Source organism: Parasteatoda tepidariorum, chromosome 5 (assembly GCF_043381705.1).
Source record: "Parasteatoda tepidariorum isolate YZ-2023 chromosome 5, CAS_Ptep_4.0, whole genome shotgun sequence".
In the NCBI taxonomy this organism is placed as follows: domain Eukaryota; kingdom Metazoa; phylum Arthropoda; class Arachnida; order Araneae; family Theridiidae; genus Parasteatoda; species Parasteatoda tepidariorum.
The window spans coordinates 58,251,568-58,265,664 of NC_092208.1; the positions used below are offsets into that span (position 1 = coordinate 58,251,568).

The window sequence follows — 14,097 nt, forward strand, 5'->3', positions numbered from 1 at the left end:
CTTCTTCCATTGTTCGGTGTTTATTTTCGTTTTTTAAAAGCCCTTAAAGGTGCTTTTTTCATTGGGTGTTTTTAAAACGTGCTTAATTTTCCTTTTTCGAAAATGAGAATTTTTTCTTTACAATGTCAATTTTCATCACGTTTTATGCAAAAATGTGCTTTTCATATCGTACATGGGTGCAAGTCTTCCGTCCCCAGGACGGATTTCCGTCTTTCGAAAATGTCCGCGGACGGAAGTAAGACGGAAACAAGACTGACTCGAAGACGGAAATCGGAAGAAGAAAAATATCTGTCCTTAAAAATATTTTTTAGGTCTACGTTATTGGTCTACTTTCTTATGTCCTGTTGTTATTTTATCAAAACACAGATGAATAAATATTTTTTGTACATTACTTAAACTTGATTTATTATGGTAAAGCTTTCTTAGATAGTTTGCATATGTCAAGGGGGTATTGTGTACGTTAGGTATTTCAGTCCAAAAATTTTCAGTCTTGGCCTTTTTTCCAACTTGCACCCATGGTGCCACAACATGCAGGCTTCTCCCCCACATATCCTGGACTGTCTTGGTCTGGACAAAGGGGACATTCTGAATAACCCACATTTGGTGGTCGACTTCCTCCGGGTCATGAGTTTCATGGACATTGTTTAGCCCTGCTAACTTTGGGGATAAGGAAGAAGAAGAGAAGATGTCATTTCTCACAGAACATAATTAATGCTGAAGTGGCCAACTTGGCCAGAGTAGAATCTGCAAGATTTTCTAGTGTTCAGTTTTTTAAAAAAAATTTATTTCCATCACTAATTAAATCTGAGGATACAACAATTTATGAACTTCAAATCAATTTTTTTCTCTTGAAGTGGAAAACATTTCTGGAATTGTCAATACTGACAAGCATATTGGTGAACAAGGGGTTGATGTTATGCATTTCAAAAGAGCAAATTTTACTTTAAATATAAACAACTCTCCAAGATTATGCTATCAATTTTAGTAATTCCACATAGTAACACTCAATATATGCANAAAAAAAAAAAAAAAAAAAAAAAAAAAAAAAAAGAAACACACAATTTTGTTCACCTATGGTAAATAAAAGTTTTGAAAAGTTTGATGGTATTTAAAATGCATAATTCTAAGCAGTGTTTTATAAAAGAAAATTTTCTCAAGATGCATTACAAAAAGCAAATGAGGCAACTATTGCTTTGTTTTTAAAATCTTCAATTTATTAAAGACACTAAAAACGCTTTGAATTGCGTATTTTATGATTATAATATTAATAGCTTTTAGTAATTAAAAATTTTTCTGTTGTTTTTATTGGTCAATATAATCTAACATTTCCTCACCTCTTTTCTCTTCTATAATAGTTACTCCTTGGTTTGAAATACACTTTATAAAATTACAATTTTGTGTTCATTTTAAAGTTCACTGTTGGAGTAAATACTTAAGCTGAAAATCGGATGTTCATTATTTTACACAGTGAGATTTTTTTTCATACTTGAATTACTTTTTATATATCAATGCTAGAAAATGTATTGAAAACAATGTATTAGTAATTAAATTTCAAAATAATTTATGTGTAATTTGATTGATTTTTTTCGTTTTTTTTTGTAATTTTGGAATCATATCTTTTATGTGTAATTTTTTCCTATTGATAAATTTTGGATTTTTTTCCTCTTTGCTCTCTAACCACTCTCATCCCTTAAACCTGTAAGTTTGTGAAAATGGTGGAAGTTGATTAGTTATCAACTAAAGAGAGAGTAGTAAGCTCGTGAAAGTTCAATGCCATGATAAATTGCCTTAAATGTTTAAATTTTTTTATATATACATATGAATTTATATGCTTGAGTTAATATAAATTTTCTTTACTCTTTGTGTAGCTGAAAAAAGTGACTGAAGAAATTAATAATCTTGCTAAGCAGAGTAGTAGTCATAGAGATAAGAAAAAGAAGAAACGTAAAAAGAAAAAGATAAAAGAAGACCCATCTGATTGTGTTAAAGTTAAAGAAGTAATTGATGTGCAAACTGTTGTTCAACCAGTCATTCCTCCTCAAGCATCACCTTCATATAGTTCTTTACCTGTAGTTAAATCATCACCTTCAAATCAATCTAGAGCTGTTAAGCCTAGGAAAGCAAGGAACACTCCCGCTAAGACTGTACCTCAGCCTAAACCGACAAATCAGACTAAAAGACAAAGGACTAATAGTTCTAAACCTAGAAAGCGTAATCAGCCACCAGTTGCTGCTCAAAGTCCTCCTCCAGCTACTCAATCTAAAGGTCTTGAAGTGTATGATATGGACAGTGAGGAAGAAAATAATGCCAAACCCATGTCATATGACGAAAAGCGACAACTAAGTCTTGATATTAATAAGCTGCCAGGTAAAGTTTGTCTTCGTGTTTTCCTTGTATACTGAAACATTCATTTTTTGGATCTTGACATTGAAAACTGTTGTCTACTTTAGTTGTTAGCATTTTTCTATAACAAACTTTTTTACATTAGAAAATTAGCTCTGTAAATACTAATTAGATCAAATGAAAAAAGAAAGAAAGTATAAGCATTAGTTTTTTTTTTTCTTTTAGTAATTTTAGTGATTATTTTTTTAATAGTATAAAATGGTAAGATGAAATCTTTTAGTTAATCTAGTTAAGAGCAAAGAAATTTTGTTCCATTTCTTTGTTCAATTTGGTTACTTTTTGTTAGAATGATTAAACCACGAATTAATCCTTTGAAAGTTCTATGATAGATTTGTATTGTTAGGATTTGTAAAGGATAAATTCTGTGAAGTAGTAATTCTCAGGGTCAAAAGTCTTAGGATATATTTTTGCGCATGATGCATACAATTATAAATTATCTAAAAATGCCAGTATTTTGTCAATAATGGTTCAAAAATGCCTGACAGATATGATAAGGTACATTGACTTACATGGAAAATGGCTGAATTAAATCTGAGTGAATGCTATTTAATGTTCAATATTGAATATAACACTTAAGAGAAATATTAATGAATTTTGTTACATTACGAGTTTCTTATTTATTATGATTCATTGTAAGAAAAATTTGTTTTGTTGTGATATAATGGAATGTGATTTACTGAAATCTGTTAGCAACATGAGTGAAATTGAATTTTGTTTAATTTATTTAAAGTGTCATTTTCCCCCTTTTTTTTGATCAATTACTTAATTACGAGTATTTGGGGAAATTGAACTAGTGATAAATTACTCTTATTTAAATTATCTCTTTTTTTTTAAAGAATGAAAAATTGTAAATAATTTATTATTTTAAAGAATTAATTATTTTAAATACCAAATCTGCAACCATACTATCATATCGTCACAATGTGTATTTCATTATCATTGTGGCGCTTGCATGGACCGGATACCTCCAATTTTTCCTACTTTTCCTATTATTTCGGTAGTCCTCTTTTTCTCTTATTTCTAAAATCATCTGTCATTTCTGTAATTCCCACTTTGAACATAGTACTTTTTTGAGATTCTTTTTCCACTATAGTACCCCACTTTGAGCCAAGGAACAGAATAATATCTCAAGGTCCCCGTGGCAGAATCGGACGGACACGGCAACATTGTCGCAGAACGTTACAGAGTTCTTGCAGAAAGATTTTTCTTTTGAGAAGTAGCAACAAAAAAATTAATTTTCTTTTCTACTGAAATTTACACGTAATATTTGAATTGTGCATTTAGATAATTACTTTTTGAAGCACTGAATTCACACCGATAGTATCGAAATCGATGCAATGCTTCGCATGCACTTCAAATATCCCGATATACTTCAAACAGTATGGAAAATTTGAATCATGCATTTGAATATTTACTTTTTAAGGCAATATTTCTATTGAATTCTATGGCAGCTGTTGCTAATTAGTTAGTTTGAAATGTGGTGGAACGAGAATTCTTTTTGCCAGCTTCTGTATCTGCTTGCCTATTCATGTTCAACATGAAAGGAAGAGGAATAAAATCAGAAAACTTAGAAAGGAAAAAGATTGTGATGCACATGCTTTTTCTTCTGATTTCGATTAATGTTTCAGCAAATAGTTGAAACTCAAGGTAAACTCTAGAGAGAATTAATAATCCTGTGCCAGAATCAGGGTGACATTGACGCATAACATTACAGAGTTTTTGCAAAAAGACTTATCCTTTTGTAAGTAAACAATTTTTCTGCAGAAATTTTCCAAATTTTTTTCCAAAGATTTTTTTTCTCTCCTCAGGATTATATTCAAAAGATGCGTTATTCGCGATTTAAAAGAAATGCTTGTGATTTTGAAGCCAAATTCGCTGAAAATGTTGAAACCCTAGTTAAATTCTAGATAGAATCAGACGTGCCAACTCTCCCGCATTTTGCGGGAGTCTCCCGAATTTTGAGTTATTCTCCCGCCCTCCGGAATTGATTTGAAAAACTCCCGAATTTTACTGCGATCGACGGCCAAACTCAAAATTACCTAATTTTTCCGCGAGTGCGAAGGTAAGTTTTTCTTTCAGCTTGAATTCCATCCCCTCTTATCAAACTACCATCTGCCTGAAGCGTAGCTGAACATGCTTTATTTTCCCCCCTCTTCAACGTTACCTCTAAAAACACTCCTATTTCACCCGCCCCCTTACACTGGGGGCGGGTGAAATCTTCCTCTTCTTTCGTGTGGAGTTGAATGCAATGACGTCACATGTCGTTATCGAGTGACGTCCGTTCAGGAGTGGGGAAACTCGTACTCTCGATAGTTGGAATTGATATTGTATCTTGCTGTTTTTATAGTTTTTAATGCGTATTTTTCCACGGTTGGCAACAAGCTCGTAAACTNCCCCCCCCCCATGAAATATATTGCGTTATTTAATCATTGGTTTTGTTTATTAGTTGATTTAGGAATCGTAATTATTTTTTAAACTTGTTTTTCTTGTCTAAACTTGCAAATTTTTTTATTCTTTTAAATTTTATTTTTCTACAATTTTTTTCCTTTTTAGATTTAGGAGTGCTTTTCTTTTTTCTCTTACTTTAAAATGTGTTTACATTTTTTCCTTGTAATTTGGGTTTGATAAAACATCGATTAACGACACTTTTTTGTCGATCCAGGAAACCGGGAAATTAAGACATCCGGGATAGCGATGGTCCCGAGCATCCCGGATAATTGGTTCTTTATTGTACAGACATTAGTATTGAATTGGTTTTTTAAAATAAAATACTTATTCAATTTGTTTATTTTTTAAAAGTTTTTGTGTATTTTTATTACAGTGTCGGGTTTTTGAATAATGTTTTATTAAGGAAATGGTATTTATTTAAAGAGTATCTACCTAATATAGTTTTGTGTTGCTAAATCTGTGTTTAATTATTTTATTTCCATTTAATATTTTTAAACAATTATTGCTCTATTAGTGTGTAAAATTTCTTGCATTCTTATATTTAATAAATTTTTTACTTAAAATTCCTTAGAAGTGCCAAATGTTGCATACCATGCACCTTTTTTTACCCCTCCTGAAGTCTCCTGAATTCTTGTTAGGGAAACTCCTGAATGTTAATTTTGCTAGGTTGGCACGTCTGTAGAATTAATAATCCCGTGGCAGAATCGCGATGACATAGTGACATTGTTGCAGAACATTAGAGTTCTTGCAGAAAGATTTTTCTCTTAGGAAGTAGAAAAATATTTATTTTTTCTACAAAAAGTTTTGAAGATTTTTCTGCTCTCCTGAATTATATTAATAAGATGCCTTACACTCGCATTGGAAGAGAAAGAAATGCTGGTTATTTTTCAATTCTCATTTGAGAATTGTGAAAAATAAAGAATTAACGAAGTAAAAAATTTTAGTCTTTTTCTGCAGATATTTTTGAGATTCTTTTTCCCACCACAGAATTAGTTTAAATCGATGCATTTGATGCATTTCTCGTTCACTCGAAGAGAAAAAAAATGCTCCTGATTTTTTATATTCTTATTTGAGAATAAAAAAAATCAATAATGACTATTTTCAGTTAGAATTCCAGTTAGATAATAGAAAGTAAATCCAAAATCATGAAAGTTTAAAAGAAACTTAACTCTTGAAATATTGTTCTTCCTTTCATTTATTTTTTAAAGAACACTATATTTTAAATTTTAATAAAATTTGACTGTGAGTGGGAATTTGTTGCAAATTCAGATTTGTAGCAAAATAATTAAGCAATCCATGCATTATGTTTTCCCACTTTTCTTTTAAATTTGGTTGAAATTAAATCTATCTAATATTTTTATATAATACGCACATTAAAATTTTCATTTGAGACTTCACTCTATTGCTCATGCCAATTCCATCGTAAATATATGCAGTGTAGGATCACTTTTTTCCACATTTATAAATACGAATTTTTACTTGTTTTGTTTTTAATCCAGATGTCTTTCTTTGCTCAGCCAGTCCAGAATAGGACAAATAACCAATTTCAGAAATCTCTCTTTGACCCGCCCAGTTTGGGCTGATATCCTCTTTTATCCATTTGGTGTTTCAATCATTCTTTCGGCAGTTATTTATATGATTTTTGCATTCTTAAAAGAAAAAAAATCTTGATGTTTGTTTTATACAATTGAATAAAACTAATATAATTTATTTGTTTATTTACTATCTATGTAAGAATTTAATTGTTTTTTCAACTTTTCTGCTTCATTTTTTCGATTTTTTACTGCTCATGCTACTGATTTCCTCGGAGTCTTTAAAATGTCGGTTATTTCAGAGTTGATATTATTTCTATACGTGCAATTTAAATCACCCATTTAAAAAATCACTTTTGATATGCTAAATTTATGTGGATAGCGTCATTAATCTGTAGTGTTTGGATTGTATTTTCGGCAGTTATTGATATTGATTTACATGTTTTCAAATATCCCAATATATTTCTGACAATATAGGAAGTTTGAATCCCGCATTTGATTATTTAGTTTTTAATGAAATGATTTTATCAATTTTATATTAATTGCTATTGATTTCCACATAGTTTTTAAAATTCGATATTTTTAATACGATCCTATTTATTACAACAACTGAATCTCAAAGCAGAACACACATTTAGTTCTCGTTTTTAAAGAGTCAGATTCATGTAGCTTTGCCGTCAATCTCTTTTTGGTTAATAATTACTGCTGTAGATTTCATGATTTTTAATTATTTTTTTAATGTGATGATGATTAACAAAATGCCAGAATATCGCCCATAATTTTAGAATAAAAATATATTACATATTCAATTAAAAAAAATTAGATTCAATTTTATTTTATCCAAATCGGTATTTATTATTTAAAATTTTTTGTTGTAAACATGCTTCTATTACCTTAAATTAGTAACATGCATATTTGTTATTATTAAAAGTATCTTTCAGGAGGGATATTTGTTCTAGAGAGGTTAGTTGTAGAAAGCCCCCCAAAAAATTTGCTACAGTGTTAATAATAATTATAATTGTAAATAATTGTATTGTAAATTAATCATAATTGTAAAATTCAATAAATGATTAACATTAAATAAAGTTTTGAGTTGTTTGAATTTAAAGAAAAATTTCCTTGCCAAAAAACCTTTTTATTAAAATATTATATAGGAAAATAATATATTTTTAAATTTTATAAAATAATAAAGTTTTTATTTTGAGAATATTTTATTTAGAAAATGCAAAAATTTGCAAAAACAATATTTTCTTTTTTCTTTTTTTGCTGAATAAATATGTTGTTTATGAAAATATTGTGGCTCTCAATAAAAAGAGTAGAAAGTAAAACATTTGTTTTACTTTACACTTTGAGAATTTTATTTTTAATTTCAGCAATTACTTAGCAATTTAATTTTTAATTATTGTTCTTAAAATTTATATTGGTTAATAGTATAAAATGTATATATGCATAATTTTTTTAAAAAATATATGAATGTAGAAAGTAGATATTTTTTGATTTAAATTAATATTCTTGAAAATTAGTTAATTTACTTTAGAGTGAATTTTTTATTTTCCAACACTCCTCTTTTTTCCTACTTTTTTCTTTACCATAAAACTAACCATAATTGGTTAGATATCAAAATATGATTAAATTCTATACACTGTTAATAAATTTTATGAATAAATACATTATTTTTAATGCACTATATATTTAAAAAATAACCACTCTGCAGATTTGTTATTATACACATTGCAAAATTTATAAAAAAATGATGAAATAAAAATCATTATATTAAAATATTTTCTGAAAATGTTGAAAAAAAACTGATGTAATTGTTTTTATTCAGGCTGAAACATGTGAATTTTATAACCTGAATCAAAATTTATGGCATAACTTGTTTATAGTGGTGAATTTCTTAATAAATAAATAGAAATTCTGCAAAATAACAACAGATGCTTATAAAATAGACAATTCAATGTTACTTACTGTTGAATGCATTAAGCCAAATTGGTTTTTGTTCCAATTGTACTAGATGCCATTTTGCACCAAATCATTATTACTAATGTTTTATTTGAACAGAATATTATTATTATTTGAATAAATGTGTATTTATTTCTGTTAAAAAAGTTACTTTTTGAGAAACTAAAAATTAACTAAATAGTCCATTACCTTATGCTTGCGGGCTGGTACAGCGTATGGACTAGAATGACTGACATCATTCAAGGATAATAAGCAAGGGATTGCTCATTGTTTTCAAATTGTTTCTTAAACTGCTTGTTAAAATTGTTTTTTTTATTAAAAATTGTTCTTAAAATTGATTATTGTTTCTTATTGTTAAAATCTGCTGTTAAATAGTTTATAAAAAATTGTTAATAAATTGCAAACAAAGTTATGAATTTCAAAAAAAAAAAAAAAAATGCAACAATAGCTTATTTTAAAAGTTAAATGTTAAAAAATTGTTTCCTAGTTACGAAAATTCTTTCATTACTTATTCAGCAAAAACTGATAGGAAAGTAAGTGAAGCCAATAGACACTTGTCAATACTTCTGACTGAGATGATATCAAATTTATGACAGGCAGCGTTAATCTAACCATTAGTAAATAAAAAAAGAATTGCTGGCCCAATGGGAAACCAGCAGATATAGGTAATATTGGCAATAAGCTGCAAATTTTTATGCTTACTTTGCTATTAGTTTTGACTGAACAGAGAAATTTTCAAATTATGAAATTAATCTTCTCAAAATTATGAAGCATTGTTTTCTAATCTTTAAATTTTTTACTGAATTTGTTATTTTAGGAACCCAACTTCAGTATTTTGACTCAATAAAAATCCAGATTAAAATGTGAAAAATATATAAAATTAAATTGCCTTGAATTTTAAATAAACATTTTTCAAAATAATGCATCATATTTTTAAAAATAATTTTGTTACAAAATGTTTTGTCAAAATGTGAGTTTTTTTAATCTGATAAGAAAGTAACATATTATCATGGGCTGACACCCTAAATTGTTTGCTTTTATTCTGGTTTAGGTGATAAACTGGGACGTGTTGTACATATTATTCAATTCAGGGAGCCATCTTTGCGAGATTCCAATCCTGATGAAATAGAGATTGATTTTGAGACATTAAAACCATCAACGTTAAGAGAATTAGAAAGTTATGTTGCATCATGTCTAAAGAAAAAGCCACGTAAGCCTTATGGTAATAAGATAGCTTTGAAAGTGATTTTTATTTTTTTTAAACTTTATTTTCCTGATTAGCTTTGATTTTTAAATTTTCATATTGCTTATTATTTTTTCTTCAGAAGAATATTATTATTTGGCATTTTTTTTCTAATTTACAGTCTAGAATTATTACATTTGTTATTCTAATGACATTTTAATTTTTGTTGAAGTTATATTTTTAGCTTTTAAATTTTTTTTAAAATTTTTTTGTTTAAAATTGAAATAATTTTTATGTTGCTTACATTTATGTTAAAAGATAAATGTATGTTATTTACCTTTGTATTATTAATGCTATATTTTGGAGGCATGTGATTCTTCCTTTAATTTGCGGAATTAGAGGCCATTGATTCGAGGATTTCTGTGAATAAATAATTTATATTCCAAGAAAGTTCTCTTGGAATTTCACTTATCTAAAAATAAAATTTAGTTACTTAGGCTAATTCTCGTTAATGAGACATTTATTCTGCCCTTACCAGCACCCTCTTTTTTTTATTTCTAAGTTCTCATTTACGCATGATAACTTTTTTACCAGATTTGTTAGAGAAAAAGTCAATTTTGGATAAGTTTCTGGAACACTTGAATGGGAAAATTTTTTCTGTAGTAACATCAGTTGGAATTAATGAACAACAGACCCAAACGCATAAGTATAAAATTGATAATCCAAAATTTAATTTGGAAATGACAAACATTTAAAAGATCGTTATTTATTTTAATAAGTAGCAATTTTTTTGCAATTTTAAGTCTAATTTACAACCGAGGAGTTATTTAATCTATGTGATAGATTTGTCCCAATTTTTTGTTTGACTACAATTAGATTGATTTAATTTTTATGATATTAGAACATGGGAATTTGGAATTCCTCTTAGCAGTAATAACTTTTTAACACACTCGATACCACCGTGTTTTGATTTTTACTTTTACGGTTAATGCATTTGTTTTTCTCACGGTTTTCAAAATTCCGATTTTATTACGACACCTTAAATTTGAATTTGCATTTGAGTAATATGTTTTTTTGCACTCGATTTGCATCGATACCATCATAAATCTGTGTGGTGATTTGATTGTTATATTGACTGTTATTGTCAAAAATGTCTCAGTGTTTTCTTTAATCCCTATATTTTTATACATTATTATTATGACACGCAAAATTCAATTTGTGCATTTATTAATACTTTTTGATGTGACGATACTGCCGTGTTTTCGATTGACTTTTTCACAGTTGTCGTTTTTGTTATTCATGTGGTTTTTTTAAATTCTGCAATTTTCATATAATATTATTAAGAAACAGGAAATTCGAATCACATATGCAGTATTACTTTTTGGCTCACTTGATTTGCGGTGAGTCCATGTATGTTTCGATTGGTTTATTTTAATTATGACAGTTATTGCTGTTGATTTTCTCATGATTTTTTTAAATCTGTATATTATTAAGATATAAGAAATTCGTATCTCATAGCTGAGTATTCACTATTTAATGCTATAATTTTATCGTTATTTTTTTCAATCAATTTTTCAACAGTTATCATTAAGTTTCACCTATTTTTTTAAAAAAAAATCTCGATATTCTTAAAACAAAATTATTTATCACAAAATGTGAATCTAGAAACGTACATCCAATAAACTTCTTTCTGGCATGTCCAATTCGTGTGATTTTGAAATAAATATATTTGGTTTTGTCAACGATATTTTTTCAAGTTAATTACAGTAGATATCGCAGTTTTTTAAATTTTATTATTTATTTTTTTATGTGATGACGACTCACAAAGTGAGAAAAAGGAGAAATATGTAATTTTTTTAAATGTATATATCCTTTTATGTGTTAATAAGGAAAAAAATTATTAAATAAACTTTTTCTTTTAAATAAAATTTGTTTCAATTTTTTAAATGTTACTTTTTTCGTTAATAGGTCAATCTTCTAATTCTCTTCTATGTACAAGAAAAAATAAATAATAATAATAATGAAGTATTAAGCAAAAATGCACATTGAGGAAAAATGTATTAGCTAATTTCTTTTTCCACCAATCACATGTCTGATTTTATATGTTATATTATTAGGAAGAAATAAAGGAAGTGCGAAAACTAAAGATATTGATGTAAAAGAAAAAAAGATTGAACTTGAAAAAAGATTGCAAGACTGTAGTGGACAACTTCATTCCAACACTAGTAAAAAAAGTAGTCGTAAAGGTATTAATTTTTTTCTTTGTATATAAACTAATATAGGCTTGTTATATATGTAGGTCATAAACTGTTTGGTAAAAATGTGGCCTCTATCTAAAATTTCATCTATCCTTCCTCTTATGTATAATTTTCATTGTTTGTATTGTGAACTTTTTATTTTTCTTCCTGAAATGTTAATCATTTGTGTAGAATAAAATACAAGTTTATAATGCATTCATGTTGCAAACAAAAACTATCTCACAGAAAAATGTATAAACTCATGCACATATAATTAGACATAATTTCTGAAAATCAAAATGTGAGATCCTTTCATGTTCCAATTGTAGAGAGTTTTCTCGTTTCTATTCCTTTTCGTTTCTTTTTTTTTTATTTCTCGGAAGAACTCAGTTCTAGAATGCTTCTGAAGTATAGCGTCTTCCAACTACTTTAAAAACTGCAACAAAAGGAAAAATCAGTTATTCCTCTCATTAGAGCAATTACAGAATAGCTTTTAACTTTTTAGTTGACACAAAAGAAAAAAAATCTGTAGCCATTGCTTTAAAGAAGAAAAATTTGGCATGAGTGATAGCTGAAAAATTTGACTGCAATCAATTTGCAGTCCTGAAGGGGATTGATTAAATTGGAGCATAAAGCAGGTGATCTTATGAGAAGGGTTATATCAAGCCATAAGAGAGTTGCTTCAACCTACGAGTATCGTTTTATCTGACAACTTTATTATATTAAATTAAGACCTGTAATCTTTTAACAAATAATATACTCATTAGAAACAATATTTCATCCCTTTTTTGTATTTAATGCATTTTATTTTGTTCGCCACTTAATGTAAGAAGGGTTTTTTAGAAGGTTTTTAGAAAAAAAAACATCATTAATACTTTTTTTTTCATTTGCAGATTCTGAAGGTTCAATTGATGTAGTTGGAAGTGGAGGTGCTGCTACACGTTTAAGTGCTAGCAGTAGTAGTACTAGTGATAGTGATAGCAGCAGCAGTAGTAGTTCAAGTAGTTCATCTGACAGCAGTGATTCTGAAAATGGTAAATACATTCAAACATGTATATAAAAGTGTTAATATATTTTTATATATAAAAAATTATATTTAAAAAAGCAATTTTAATATATCTGTTTTATTTTTAAATAAGTATCAGTCAAATATTTCCACTATAAATACCTCCACATCTGTTTCCCAAAATAATTTTTACTGACACTTAAATAAATATTACCTGATTGAAAACTTCATTCGTTTCAAAAATATTCAAATTTATAATTTTGAAGCAAATGAAGTTTTCAATTAGGTAATCAGGGGTCTGTCCAAGCAAAATTCACTACCGTTTAGCGGTACCTTCACAAATTCAACTTAAGGATAAATACTTTTTCTTAAATTTTTTTTTTTGTCTCATAAGAAACGATAAATCCATATTTTTGTGTTGATTTTTTAATATAATTTTTAATTTCACAAATTATGTCTAAATTTTCACAAAATAGTCCCCCTCTCAAGAAAACCTAGACAAATACTGCTTCTCTTTTTTGGAATTATTAATTTAATACTTACATTGTAGTAATTTTAGTCCCATTATTTTTATATTTGCTAAAATACTTGAATTGTCTATTGCTAAATTTTTGCTTTATGTTTTCGAAAAGAAAAATATTTTATTTTTGCAAAGGAATTCACTTTTATCTTTGTTCTGAGCTGTTCTATCTGTTTACTTTTCTGTTGGAGAATTCCAACTATTCATTCTGTTGTTCATACTTGATCACAATGTAAGTCCTATACAGTAGAAATATAACTTTTCAACAAGATAAACTGAAGCCTTAGTTATTAAAGGTGCCATAAAATGTTCCTAGAGTGCATTAACATATCTAACATCTTTATCATAGTTGCATCCTTTACAAGTCATGATTTAACCCAGCGTTAGTATTAGCATTTTGTAAACTCTTAGTTGCTGCATTTTCTGCTTCAAGAAAAATCTGTTTTCCCCTATTCTTTAATGGGAAAGTAATTTAAGCAGGGAATTTTCAAAATAATGATTTTGTCCAAAGACTTCCAATGCTTAAAGGTTTAAAACCCGACCATGTAAAGTTTTAATTTAAATGGCATTCCTGAAATGATAACATTACAAAACATTATAATATTTTTTAAACAATTCCGTCTAAATTTTAACCAATTTGAGTGTGTTGAATTCTGTAGAAATTCTGTATATTAGTGGAACTTTTATGTTTAATCTGAAAAAGACAATCCCTCTTTCCACATGTGCTATTAGAACTTCACACACAAGCACATACATCTTGGATTTCATAAATTTGTTAACGCATTTATATATATATATATCTATAT

General features: G+C 27.9%; 1 protein-coding gene across 15 annotated transcripts in view; it reads left to right on the forward strand.

The window, feature by feature from the left end:
• LOC107441724 (bromodomain-containing protein 3) overlaps nt 1–14,097 on the forward strand; it is a 61,008-nt gene that overhangs the window by 29,915 nt on the left and 16,996 nt on the right. For 14 of the 15 annotated variants that reach the window (XM_016055083.3, XM_043044009.2, XM_016055080.3 and 11 more), the window contains 4 exons: nt 1,869–2,367; nt 9,397–9,567; nt 11,646–11,774; nt 12,659–12,799. In XM_016055083.3, the coding sequence (XP_015910569.1) occupies nt 1,869–2,367; nt 9,397–9,567; nt 11,646–11,774; nt 12,659–12,799 (940 nt within the window). The remainder of the gene's footprint in view (nt 1–1,868; nt 2,368–9,396; nt 9,568–11,645; nt 11,775–12,658; nt 12,800–14,097) is intronic. The other variant, XM_071181493.1, reaches the window with a different exon arrangement.